The sequence below is a fragment of the Rhinopithecus roxellana genome, chromosome 12 (genome assembly GCF_007565055.1).
Source record: "Rhinopithecus roxellana isolate Shanxi Qingling chromosome 12, ASM756505v1, whole genome shotgun sequence".
NCBI lineage: Eukaryota > Metazoa > Chordata > Mammalia > Primates > Cercopithecidae > Rhinopithecus > Rhinopithecus roxellana.
In genome coordinates, this window is record NC_044560.1 from 17,096,310 (window position 1) to 17,110,397 (window position 14,088).

A 14,088-nucleotide genomic window follows, 5' to 3' on the forward strand; every position below is an offset into this window, starting at 1 on the left:
TGAAGTTTTACATGGAAAGTAAAAAGCCAGCCAACAGGGGTAGCAGAGAAATAATTTCAGTTATGTGTCAGAAGAGGGACGGACTATATAGTCAGAAGGACAGTTACAACAAAGAAGACTCAAATTACCTTTCCATATTTCTGGGCATAGGATCCAGTAAGAAGTGAGTGGAAGATGATGATGGTTTCATCCAAGTCCCATAGAAATACCCGCTGAGGAAAGAATATATGAAAAAGAGTATATTTTCCAATTACAACAGAATGAAACTAGAAATCAATAACAGAAAGAAAACTGGGAAATTCACAAATATGTAGGAATTAAACAATACAATCCTAAACAACCAATGGGTCAAAGAAGAAATCATAAGTGAAATTAGAATATACCTTGAGGTGAATGAAAACAGAAATAAAACATTAAATTTGTGGAATACAGTGAAAGTACTACGAGGAAAAATTATAGCTTATTTTATATATACGAATATATTATACATATATGTATTTTATATATACATTTAAAAAGACAAATGATCTCAAATCTATGGCCTAACTGCATATCTTGAGGAACGAGAAAAAGAGCAAAATAAACATAAAGCTAGCAGTAGGAAGGAAATAACAATGGTTAGAGCAGAGATAAATAAAAGACAGACTATAAAAACAACAGAGAAAAATCAATGAATCAAAAAGTTCTTTGAAAATGTAAAATTCACCACCTTTAGCTAAATTGACTAAGGGAAAAAAAAAGAGAGAAGATTCAAATGACTAAAATCAGAAATGAAAGTGGGGACATCACTACCAGTTTTACAGAAATAAGGATTACAAGAGAATACTATGAACAGTTGTATACCGAAAGATTGGGAAACTCAGGTGAAATGGTCAAATTCCTAGAAATACATAGCATGAAGTACCAAAACTGTCTCAAGAAGGAATACAAAATCTGGTAAGAGCTTAACTAGTAAGGAGACTGAATGCATAATTAAAAACATCCCAACAAAGAAAAGTCCAGGACAAGATGGTTTTAATGGTGAGTTCTTCCAAACATTTAAAGAATTAACACAAATCCTCCTTAAACTCTTACAAAAAATAGAAGAGGAGGGAATACTTCCTGACTAATGCAATGAGACTGGCATTATCCTGATACCAAAGTCAGACTAAAGCACTGTAAGAAAACTACAGACCAACATCTCTTGTGAAAATCAATATAAAAATACTCAACAGGCCAACCTTAGCACTGTGAGAGGCTGAAGCAGGCAGATCACTTGAGCCCAGGAGTTTGAGACCAGCCTGGGTAACATGGCAAAACACCATCTCTACAAAAAACACAAAAATTACCCAGTTCTGGTGGTGCAGTGCCAGTAGTCCCAGCTACTTGGGAGGCTGAGGCGGGAGGATCACTTGGGCATGGGAAGTCAAGGATGCAGTGTGCAGGGATCACACCACTGCATTCCAGTCTGGGCAACAAAGTGAGACTCTGTCTCAAAAAAAAAAAAAAACAAAACGCAAAAAAACAAAAAAAAAACCCCAAAAACCACACATCTACAAAACTAAACAAAATAGAGGTAAACCAAATTTAGCAGCATATTAAAAGAATTAAACATCATGGCCGGGCATGGTGGCTCATGCCTATAATTCCAGCACTTTGTGAGGCTGAGGCAGGCGGATCACCTGAGGTCAGGAGTTTGAGACCAGCCAACATGGTGAAACCTTGTCTCTACTTAAAATACAAAAATTAGCCGGGTGTGGTGGTGCACACGTGTAGTCTCAGCTACTTGGGAGGCTTAGGCAGGGAGGCTGAGGTAGGAGAATCACTTGAACCCAGGAGGCAGAGGTTGCAGTGAGCCAAGACTGTGCCACTGCACTCCAGCGTGGGCAACAGAGTGAAGTTCTGTCTCAAAAAAAGAAAAAAGAATTAAACATCATAACCAAGTGAGATTAGTTCCCAGAACATAAGGATGTAAAGATAGTTCACTCAACATAAAAAAATTAATTAGGAGTGCAAAAGGCTTATTAGAAAAAAAATTATGCAAAGTAATGCATCACATTAATACAACAAGGGGGAAAAAGCTACATGATAATCTCAACTGACGGAGACAATGCATTTAACAACATTCAACACCCTTTCTATGCCTAGCTTGAGTATTTTTTCAATAAACTAGGGATAGAAGTGAATGTTATCAATATGATAAAGGTCATATATAAAAAATCCATAACTGGCCGGGCACGGTGGCTCACTCCTGTAATCCCAGCATTTTGAGAGACCGAAGTGGGTGGATCACAAGGTCAGGAGATCAAGAGCATCCTGGCTAACATGGTGAAACTCTATCTCTACTAAAAAACAAAAAATTAACCGGGTGTGGTGGCACGTGCCTGTAATCCCAGCTACTCGGGAGGTCCAGGCAGGAGAACTGCTAGAACCTGGGAGGCAGAGGTTGCAGTGAGCCGAGATCACGCCACTGCACTCCAGACTGGGCAACAGAGCATGACTCCGTCTCCAAAAAAAAAAAGTCCATATCTAGTATCATACCTAATGGTGAAAGACTGCAAGTTTTACTCCTGAGATCAAGAATAAGACAAGGATGTCTCGTTTTGCCACTTCCATTCTTCTATTCAACATAGTACTGGAAGTTCTCGCCACAGAGATTTGGCAAGAAAGGGGAAAATGACATCCAATTTGGAAAGGAAGAAGCAAAATTATCTCTGTTTGCAGATGACATAATCTTTTTTTCTTTTTTTGAGAAAGAGTGTCGCTCTGTCACCCAGGCTGAAGTGTAGTGGTGCAATCTGGGCTCACTGCAACCTCCACCTCCTAGGTTAAAGCGATTCTCCTGCCTCAGCCTCCCAAGTAGCTGGGATTACAGGTGTGCACCACCAGGCCTGGCTAATTTTTTTTTTTATTTTTGTACTTTCAGTAGGGACAGGGTTTTGCCATGTTGACCAGGCTGGTCTCAAACTCCTGACCTCAGGTGATCTGCCCACAAAGTGCTGGGATTACAGGCGTGAGCCACCGCGCCTGGCTGGCTGACATGATCTTATATGTAGAAAACCTTAAATAACCCAGAGAAAATTGTTAAAGCTAATAAATAAATGCAAAAATCAGCTGTATTTATTCCCCACCCCCACCCCAAGAGTCTTGCTCTGTTGCCCAGGCGGGAGTGCAGTGGCATGATCTCGGCTCACTGCAACCTCTGCCTCCCAGGTGGAAGCAATTCTCTTGCCTCAGCCTCCCGAGTAGCTGGGGTTACAGGCACCTGCCACCATGTCCAACTAATTTTTGTATTTTTACTAGAGATGGGGTTTCACCATGTTGGTCAGGCCAGTCTTGAACTCCTGACCTTGTGATCCACCCACCTCAGCCTCCCAAAGTGCTGGGATTACAGACTGCACCACTGCTGCTCGGCTAATCAGCTGTATTTCCATATACTTGCGATGAATAATTTGAAAAGTAAATTTAAAAACCAATTCCATTTGTGATAGCATCAAAAATAAAATACTTAGGAATAAATTTAACCAAGGAGGCAAAAGACACATACACTGAAAACTATAAAAGATTGCTGAGGAAAATTAAAGAAGACATAGCTAAATAAATGGAAAGACATTCATGTTCACGGATTAGAAGACTTAATATTGTAAAGATGACACTACTACCCAAACCAATCTACAAATTCAATGCAATCCCTATCAAAATCCCAATAGTAGTTTTTAAAAAAATAGAAAATTGCATTCTAAAATTCTTACGAAATCTAACCCCAAATAACCAAAACTGTTTTGAAATAGAACAAAGTTGAAGGATTCACACTTTCTGATTTCAAAACTTACAGTAACCAAAACAGTATGGTACTAGCGTAAGGACAGACATAGAGACAAATGGAATAAACTGAGAGTCTAGAAATAAAGCCTTAAAAATATGATCAATTTTTCTTTTTCTTTTTTTAGTTTTGTTTTTTTACCTTCTTTTAGTATTTAACCCACAACCAACATCATAAGTTAATTTTTAATAGGATGCCAAAACCATTCAATAAGGAACGTCGTTTCAACAGTGCTGGGAAAACTCGATATCCATATGCAAAATAATAAAGTTAGACCATTATCTTACACCATATACAAAATTAACTCAAAATGGAGAACTTAAATTTAAGAGCTAAACGATGAAAATCTCAGAAAAAATACATAAAAAATCTTCATAACCTTGTATTAAGTTTTACACCAAGAAAACAAAACAAAAAAGAAACAAGTATTAGACCAAAAGCACAGCAATAATAGAAATCAGGCTTCCTAAACAATAAAAATTTTGTGCTTCAAAGGACAGTATTGAGAGAGTGAAAAGACCCTACAGAATGGGAGAAAATATTTGAAGATTATATATCTGATTAGTATAAGGGATTAATAATCTAGAATATTCTAGAATATTAATATAGACTATATAAAGAACTCCTACAACTCAACAATGAAAAACCAAACAATCCAGTTTAAAACTGGGCAAAGGGCAGGGCGCAGTGGCTCATGCCTGTAATCCCAGCACTTTGGGAGAAAAGGATATATTTTCTGTGATTCCACTTATATGAGATACCTATATCCTGAGGTCAGGAGTTCAAGACCAGCCTGGCCAACATAGTGAAACCCCATCTCTACTAAAAATACAAAAATTAACCAAGCGTGGTGGCATGCGCCTGTAATCCCAGCTACTTGGGAGGCTGAGGCACAAGAATCGCTTGAACCTGGGAGGCAGAGGTTGCAGTGAGCCAAGATCGTGCCACTGCACTAGGGAAACGCAAATCAAAGCCACAGTAAGATACCACTTCACATCCATTAGAATAGCTATTATCAAAAAAATGGGAAATAATGAATGTTGGTGAGGATGTGAACAAACTAGAACCTTTATGTATCATCACTGGTGAGAGTATAGAACCGTGCAGCCACAATGGAAAATAGTTTGGTGGTTTCTCAAAAAGTGGAGCACAGAATTACAATAGCATTCAGCAATTCCACTCCTACATATATACCAAAAAGAACTGATAAGATGCACTCAGATAGATAATTGTACACCAATGGTCAAAGCAGCATTACAATAGCACAAAGGTGAAAAACCCCAAGTGTCCATCAACAGATGAATGGATAAACAAAATGTTGTATACACATATAATAAAACATTCAGACATAAAAAGGAATGAAATTCTGATACGTGCTACAACATGGATGAACCTTAAAAACATTATGGTAGGCAGGGCGTGGTGGCTCACACCTGTAATCCCAGGACTTTGGGAGGCCAACGTGGGCGGATCACGAGGTCAGGAGTTTGAGACCAGACTGACCAACATGGTTGAAACCCTGTCTCTACTAAAAACACAAAAATTAGCCAGGCATGGTGGTGTGCACCTATAATCCCATTTACTCCGGAGGCTGAGGCAGGAGAATCACTTGAACCTGGGAGGCAGAGGTTGCAGTAAGCCGAGATGGTGCCACTGCACTCCAGCCTGGGCGACAGAGCGAGACTCCATCCCAAAAACAAACAAACAAACAAACAAACAAAACCATTATGGTAAATGAAGTAAGTCTGGCACAAAAGGATACATTTTCTGTGATTCCACTTATATGAGATATCTAGAATAGGCAGTCACAGACAGAAAGTAGAATAGAGGTTACCAGAGGTTAGAAGAAGGGAGAATGGGGAGGTATTGCTTAATGGGTACAGAGTTTTCATTTGGAATCATGAAAAAGTTCTAGAAATACACAGTGGTGATGGTTATACAATACTGTGAATGTATAATGACACTAAATTGTATACTTAAAAACAGCTAAAATAGTAAATTTTATGTATATTTTAGACAATTAAAAAATGAGTTCTCAGTTTTTCCTAAGAAATATATCAGAAATTTACTTTCTTCTTCACTCCAAACCTCTGAAAAAAAGAGAAAGAGAGGCTTCAGATACAGCCTCAGTTCACCTATGTCTTAAGAGCACTTATCAATGGATTCATAGTTAAATATATATTTTCCCCTCATTAAATAATAGCACTATAGAAAAACTGAAAACAGAAAACAAAAATACAAAACTTCACTATTTTTAGCACTCTGCATGACCTTTATGTCTTTAATGATGAAGTCAGATGTATGTCCATAATAAACTCATATAGTACTTACACTACAGAATAAATCAGTGCTAGTCTCATTAATAAGTTACCAGATCTGTTTGCGTCTTACAGAAACTTGGCTAAAAGCACTCTAGTCCTTTCCTTTTAAATTTCTTTTCTTTTCTCTTTTCTTTCTGAGACAGAGTCTCATTCTGTTGCCCTGGCTGGAGTGCAGTGGCCCGATCACAGCTCACTGCAGCTTCAACCTGCCAGGCTCAAGTGATCCTCCCATCTCAGCCTCCCAAGTAGGTGGGACTACAGGTGTGCAGCTAATTTTTGTTAATATATTTTTAGAGATGGGGGTCTCACTATGTTGCCTAGGCTGATATCAAGCGATCCTCCTGCCTCGGCCTCCCAAAGTGCTGGGATTACAGGTGTGAGCCACCGCACCTGACCCTTTTACAATTTTAAATAGAGAACAGTATGACATGACTTGTAACTCCCTCTGCTTCCTGAATATGATGAATTATTTCTGTTCTCTTCTGGAATATACAGAATAATTTGTTCTTTTTGCATTTTTCTTTTTACATGGCCAATTCAGTTTATTTTGCTCAGGAATTAAAGGGCACATAACATAGTCTACATTATCTCTGTGAGCTTCAAAAACATTTTTGATAAACTTAAGAAGTGAGAAAAAAACAAAGTAGGTAACTCAAATGGGTTTCTTCTCATACTTCTAATTCACTGTCTTGGGAAGAAGTGGCATCAGCTTTCCTCTTGCCCCGGTTCTTGCTAGTCATGTTTTTCCTGGACTGATCATCAGCATCTTTATTTGGTGTAGTCTGGGACAAAGATGGGCTTGTAGAAGGGTCTCCTGGAAAGAAAAAGTGAGACATATGCTGTCAGGAGTCATAGGCTATAAGAATAAGGGTAGGAAGAGGGTTAGCGGACTCTCTGCCCTTGTGAGTCATAATGCAGGGATAAAGGTTGGAAAGTTAAACCTTATGTAAGCAATTAGGAAGTGTACATCTACGCATTGAGCATCAGCGCTGGCTAACATCAGAAAAATTATAACCAGACTTTATATCCTTACCCCATGATGGAAGAAAATATCAATGAAGTTGTTTTGTCAAGAAAAAGATGAACCTGAATCTTCATGGTCAAACTTGTAGATCAGAGTTTCTCAACTTGGCACAACTGACATTTTGGACCAGATGATTATTTGTTGTGGGGGGGTGTCTTGCACATTATAGGATGTTTGGTTAAGCAGTATCCTTAGCATCTACCCACTAGATGCCAGAAGCACCCCCCCCACCTAGTGTAACAACCAAAAATGTTTCCATACATTGCCAACAGTTGAAAACAAGTGTTCATTCACCAATTTACAATAAAATACAGAAGGCAGCAGGACATGTTAAACCACCTTATGAGGATATAACTGTCAAAATTCAGACTAGGAAACTGTATAGGATCAACACTCCAGTTTCTTCAACAAACAAACTACAAAGGGGAGAAAAAGAGATGGGAGGATTTATAGGTTAAAATAGAGATGAAACACAAAATACCCGTAACCATCAATCACAATTTATGGACCTTATTTGGATCCTAATTTTCCCCCCTCAAATTTTCTATTTATTTATTATTTCTATTTACTAATGAGATAAAAACTGTATATGCTTTATGTTGTTTTGAAATATGTATACACTGTGGAATGGGTTGGATCCTACTTTAAGCAAAAAGAGAAACAAAACTCATAACATTTATGAGAAAGTTGGAAATACAAATACATTTTGGTACTTGATAATAAAAAAATTAAGACATTATTAGTATTGAACTTTCAAAGATGGGATAATGCCATTGTGGTTATGTTAACGAGTACCATACTTATTGTTTAGAGAACAATGCCTGGAATCTGGGGAGGGAACTAGATGATGTATACCTGAAACAAAATTGTCTATAAGTTGATATGTTGAAGATGAATGATGGATGTAAGTGTTCACCACACTAGCCTTGCAACTTTTCTCTATGTTTGAAATTCTCCATTATTCAAAAGTTAAAATTGTTAAAATAACAAAGATATTTAGAAAAATGACTTTAAAACCTTAGTTTTTAATCAACACTGGTAATTATTTCAAATTTATGTAAGTTTGAAGTAGTGACCATTTGTATGTCCACTTATTAGACTGGTAGGGTGAACAGCACAGAAAACTGTTCACTTGTTATATAGCACTGTTTCTAAACATGCATCAGTGCCAATGATAAACAGTGCTTTCCTTGAACCACATGATGTGAAAGCCAAATACCAAATTTTCATTAAATATAAAGTATGTATACATATGTTTATTAAATGTGTGTGTAAGCTTTTATGTCAAAGGTTTTTAAGTTGGACACTGTAATTCATTGATGCATTTCAGAGCTGTGAACCTCCTGAAATTGTAGGTTAAATTGTATGTATTTCTCTGAGGGAAAAGGACTTGCTTTCCTCAGAATCTTAAAGGGATCCAGGACATAGAAACAACTATGGCTCTGAGGCCTTAGCAGCAGTTCAAAACCTGCACAAGACTAAAACTGGAGTCCTCCAACTTTTACAAAATATTACAACATGCTGAAGCTCCCTGTGACAAGTGGGTTAAAGCTACAGGGAGGGCAGAGTAAGAGTTAGAAACAGTCTTTTAGTTCTTGATACTTTTCTGTTCTGTTCTCAGCATCAGGTATACATTAAACCTACTAACGACTCATAGCCTGCTTCCAATACTCCTTACCTGAGAGGGAAAACCAACAGACTTAAGCCAGAACAAAATCATCCTTACCATTGCCTAAAAACACCTGTTGAATGAAGTGACCTTAAGTCAAATTTTTCAGAGCTGCAGTGCTTACCAGAGGAAAGTCTCTGTGCTGCAGGTGCAGGCACCATGACACTAGGCTTCTCCGACTGGTATGTGGTCGCTGCTAACGTGGTGCTCTCTGCATCAGTGTTAGTCTGACCTGTGACTCCAAAGCTGGAGCTGGGGTAGCAGGCCTGGTACTGATTCTGACCAAGAATAGTATAGGTGGGATAATCCTGCAGGCCAAAGGAAATAAGAAAACAAGACTCTTAGAGCATACATTAATCTCAACACAAGAGGTTTTCTTCTCCCTCTTTCTTATTCATAATTATTTTCCTAAAACATTAACTTGACTTCTCATTTACCTATCTAACAGTCTCCAATCTAAATTGATGATTTTCAAAATGCATTCTGTGGAAACCCAAGAGTCAAGAGATGTCCCAGGAGCAGGCTTGGAATGAGGAGAATGCTGAGAGGGAAGGGTCCTCTGTACTCTCATAAACATACACACAGTGTCCCTTTTTCTACTCTAACAGCCTCTTCCCCCAATTTTATGTACCACATTTCTGCACAGAATTTGAGGGAAAGATTCTACTCTAAGAGGTTTACAAACTGTTGCACTAGATAATAGCACTTCTAAGGACAACAAAACAAAAGTTAAGCAAACAAAAAAAGCACATCTCCTACATTAAAGTGTCTTAATTTAAAAACTGATTATCAGCTGGGTGCAGTGGCTCATGCCTGTAATCCTAGCACTTTGGAAGGCCAAAGTGGGTGGATCACTTGAGGTCAGGGGTTCAAGACCAGCCTGGCCAACATGGTGAAACCCTGTCTCTACTAAAAACACAAAAATTAGTCAGGTGTGGTGGCACATGCCTGAAATCCCAGCTACTTGGGAGGCTAAGGCACAAGAATCACTTGAACCTGGAAAGCGGACACTGCAGTGAGCTGAGATTGCACCACTGCACTCCAGCCTGGGTGACAGAGTGAGACCCTGTCTCCAAACAAAACAAACAAAAAACAACCTGATTATCTACCTAAAACAATCAGGTTTTCTTTAAAAATAGTTTCCTGGCTGGGCACGGTGGCTCACACCTATAATCCCAGCACTTTGGGAGGACGAGGCGGGAGGATCTCATGAGCTCAGGAGTTCGAGACCAGCCTGGCCAAAAGAGTGAGCCCTTCTCTCTACTAAAAATACAAAAACATAAAAATAAATAAATAAAAAAAAATCCAGGCATGGTGATGTACACCTGTGGTCTCAGCTATTTGGGAGGCTGAGGTGGGAGGATCTCATGAGCTCAGGAGTTCGAGACCAGCCTGGCCAAAATACTGAGACCTTCTCTCTACTAAAAATATAAAAACATTAAAAAAATATAAAAAATCCAGGCATGGTGATGCACACATGTGGTCTCAGCTATTTGGGAGGATGAGGTGGGAGGATCACTTGAGCCCAGGGGGCCAAAGGTTGCAACGAGCCAAGATTGCACCACTGCACTCCAGCCTAGGTGATACACTGTTTCCAAAAAAAAAAAAAAAAAAAAAAGACCAGGCACGGTGGCTCACGCCTGCAACTCCAGTACTTTTGGGAGGCTGAGGCAGGCAGATCACATGAGGTCAGGAGTTTGAGACCAGCCTGACCAACATGGCAAAACCCAGCCTCTACTAAAAATACAAAAATAAGCCAGGCATGGTGGCGTGTGCCTGTAGTCCCAGCTACTAGGGAAGATGAGGCAGGAGAATCGCTTGAACCTGGGAGACAGAGGTTGCAGTGAGCTGAGATCATGCCACTTCATTCCAGATTGGGCAACAGAGCAAGACTCTGTTTCAAAAAAAAAAAAAAGTTTTCTTAAAATATTGGGATAAAACTTTTGGTTTCATAGGCAAAACTTATATGGCAAATAAGTGTATACATATATGTGTATATATATATATACACATATATGGCAAAACTTACTAAACTGTACAATTTAAATCTGTGTAGTTTACTGTATGTCAATTATTCCCTAATAAAGCTATAAAAAAAATTGGGTATGACAGCTCAAATACACACCTAATCCATTGACACTGATATTGGTGGCAAGTAAGAAAAAGCTAACTGATCAGATCAATTATTTCTAATTAGTCATTGGGTATCTCTACTATAAACCAAATATAATTCTATGTATGTGTGTATTTGTGCATGGGCAGAAGAAGGATATATTAAAGAAAAGAATAAGTCACACTAGCAGAACTCAAGGGAGTTAAAAATCTAGCAGGAGAGAAGACAGACAACAAAATGTCAATAAAATATATCTCAAATGATTGAAATACAGAACAGACAACTATCATTGTAGAGTGTGACGGTGAAGAAGCTTTCTGAGATTAATAGGCAGAGGAAGTAAGAACACGAATAGGCTCTGAAGAGATTTTATTCAGGGACCACAGATGCTGAGTCTGGTTGAAACAAAGGACCTCTGTAGGCCTGAATGATTGGTAAAGCAATGAGACTTGGATTCTTCAGGCAATAGTATATAGCTTGTGGGCTAGGGAATAGGGAATGGGGACTCTCAAATTCAAACCAACAAATAAAAACACGAAAAGAAGGAGAAAAGAAGGTGAATCCAGGAAGCGGAGCCTGTGGTGAGCAGAGATTGCGCAACTGCACTCCGGCCTGGGCCACAGAGCGACTCTGTCTCAAAACAAACAAACAAACAAACAAAACACATGAAAAGATTCTGAGCAGGTCAGTAACATGATAAAAAGTGGAATTTAGAAAAAATTAATGAGAGTATTTTAGAGAATGAACAGGCACAAGGGGGAAAAAACTGGAAATAAAATGAGCAATTAACCATGGTAATTCAGGATTAAAGGGGAAAATACCAAAACATGGGAGATGACAGCAAAAAGGAAAAACTCTTCTCAAAGATTCTGAGAAATGACCAGACTGGGTAAGGTTGTAAGAAAAATAATGGAAGGTATCTTGTCTGGTTTTAGGCCTATGTTTATTAAGAAAAACATAGTATCACTGACAAGAATTAAGAAGTCAGAGAAAAGTGGTTTTACTTCTGGAAGACAAAGTGACATAAAAAGGGCTGGAATAAAAGTCTGATTTTAGATACGCTGAATTTAGGGAAACAGCAAGACATTAAAGAAAAAAATGTCAATCAGTTGGAAGTTCGGCAACAGTAAATGGACATTACGTGGTTAAACATTCCTGTGGATGAATTAACTAACACGTGGAAAAACTAAATAGAGACTGTCCACATTCAAAGACAGGGTCAAAATGAAGAGCTACGAGAGGGAAAGAGACAGTCCTTCGAAAAATACCAGGTACACAGGTGGGAACTCAATAAATATTTGTGGACTAAAAGAAAAAACAAGGCTGGGCGCAGTGGCTCACACCTGTAATCCCAGCACTTTGGGAGGCTGAGGCGGGCAGATCTCTCTAAGTCAGGAGTTTGAAACCAGCCTGGCCAACATGTGAAACCTCACCTCTACTAAAAACCCAAAAATTAGCTGGGCATGATGGCACATGACTATAGTCCCAGCTACTCAGGAAGCTGAGGCAGGAGAATCACATGAACCTGAGAGGTGGAGGTTGCAGTGAGCCAAGATTGCACCACTGTACTCCAGCCTGGGTGACAGAGTGAGTGAGACTCCATCTCAAAAAAAGCAAAAACAGTGTAATACTAAAATAAGAACCAGAATAGTAATGTTAACTGTAGCCAGGAAAAGATCCAAGCAGACACTGGTGATGATAATTGCTGTAGAGAAAACAGCAAATCAAAACAAAAATAAAAAACTCTAGAACACTGAAGGTGTTACCAGTGATCTCCTAAGCATAGTTAATATAATGGTGATCAAGAATAGACCACAAAAAATTAATAAAGAATGAGTTGTTCATTCCATATATATTTATCAAGTTCCTTTGATGTAAGCAGCAGGCATTTTTCTATACCCTGGGAATATGTAAATGAACAAAATAGAAAAATAAATCCCTACTTTCATGCAGCTTACATTCTAGTAGGGACAGAGTAGGAAGTGAAGACAAACACAAGGAACAGACATAACCATATTCTAGAGAGACTCAGCAGAGGAACAACAAAAACTAGACAGTAGCCTAAGATACCATCCTGGGTCCGAGTTCTGAAGGTATCCAGAAAAAAGTCTCCACAGCCCATACTCTTCCTGGTTTTCTCTTAGATAGGCAAATTGACCACGGAAAGAAGAAAGAGTAAGCTAGATGAACTCTATCAAACAGGATGAACAAAAGTAGCATCATACCTGGTTTGAGATGCTGGCTACTGCTGCTGCTGGAATATTGGCAATTGTAGAAGAAGTAGATATCAGGCTGGCATTTGTGCTTGAAGCTGGAGGATTGATGGGGTTAAAAGATATTAAAGATATTATGTAAAAGGTTAGAAGAAACTGAAAATAGATGTGTTTTAAGTGAACAGATTTATAAGGAGATAAACAACACTGGCAAAGGAAGCAAACACTCATTTTGCTTTTTTGCATGGGGTAGCTACATTTACACTTGGTTAAAAACAAAACACTTGAAACATCTTTCTGTTTCAACCTGAGTCTTCAATTCTTCTTACTAAAGGCCTAAAAGGATAAATATACAATTCACAACTCATACTAATAATATCAATGAAATCACAGCTAAATCCAGTTCCTCCAGTCCATCTTCTCCAGAGGCTGAAAAATGACTCACCTGCAATGTGATCTACTGTAAAGCAGTAGAGCTCTGGTAAACCTTACACTGTGATATTGTTTACTGTCACTTGCCCCAAGTTATGCCTTTCCTAATACAACATAATTACTGGAGAAACAGAGCTGGTCCTCCAAATTCCAAAGCATTTAGAATTGTTTCTTGAGTTCTACTCAAATAATAGATTACTAATGTGGATCAATAAACACAATGATGTGGCATTTACAGACTTTAGCAATGAGCCTGGAAAAACTCAGAAAATATTAAATATTACTCTGGTCAGGTAAAAAAGGTACCTTACATGCTACTTGGGCTGTCTTAAGACAAGTAATTTGAGGCCAGATGCAGTGGCTCATGCCTATAATCCCAGCACTTTGGGAGGCCGAGGCAGGCGGATCATTTGAGGCCAGGAGTTCGAGACCAGTCTTGCCAACATGGTGAACTAAAAATATAAAAATTAGCTGTGTATGGTGGGCATGGGCCTGTAATCCCAGTTACTCAGGA

General features: G+C 38.7%; 1 protein-coding gene across 5 annotated transcripts in view; it reads right to left on the reverse strand.

Annotated features, from left to right (window-relative positions):
- Positions 1-14,088, reverse strand: part of EYA3 (EYA transcriptional coactivator and phosphatase 3) — a 123,485-nt gene that overhangs the window by 34,368 nt on the left and 75,029 nt on the right. For all 5 annotated transcript variants that reach the window (XM_010380357.2, XM_010380361.2, XM_010380356.2 and 2 more), the window contains 4 exons: positions 13,155-13,240; positions 8,941-9,124; positions 6,798-6,937; positions 129-212 (listed from right to left, as the gene is read on the reverse strand). In XM_010380357.2, coding sequence (XP_010378659.1) covers positions 129-212; positions 6,798-6,937; positions 8,941-9,124; positions 13,155-13,240 — 494 coding nt within the window. The remainder of the gene's footprint in view (positions 1-128; positions 213-6,797; positions 6,938-8,940; positions 9,125-13,154; positions 13,241-14,088) is intronic.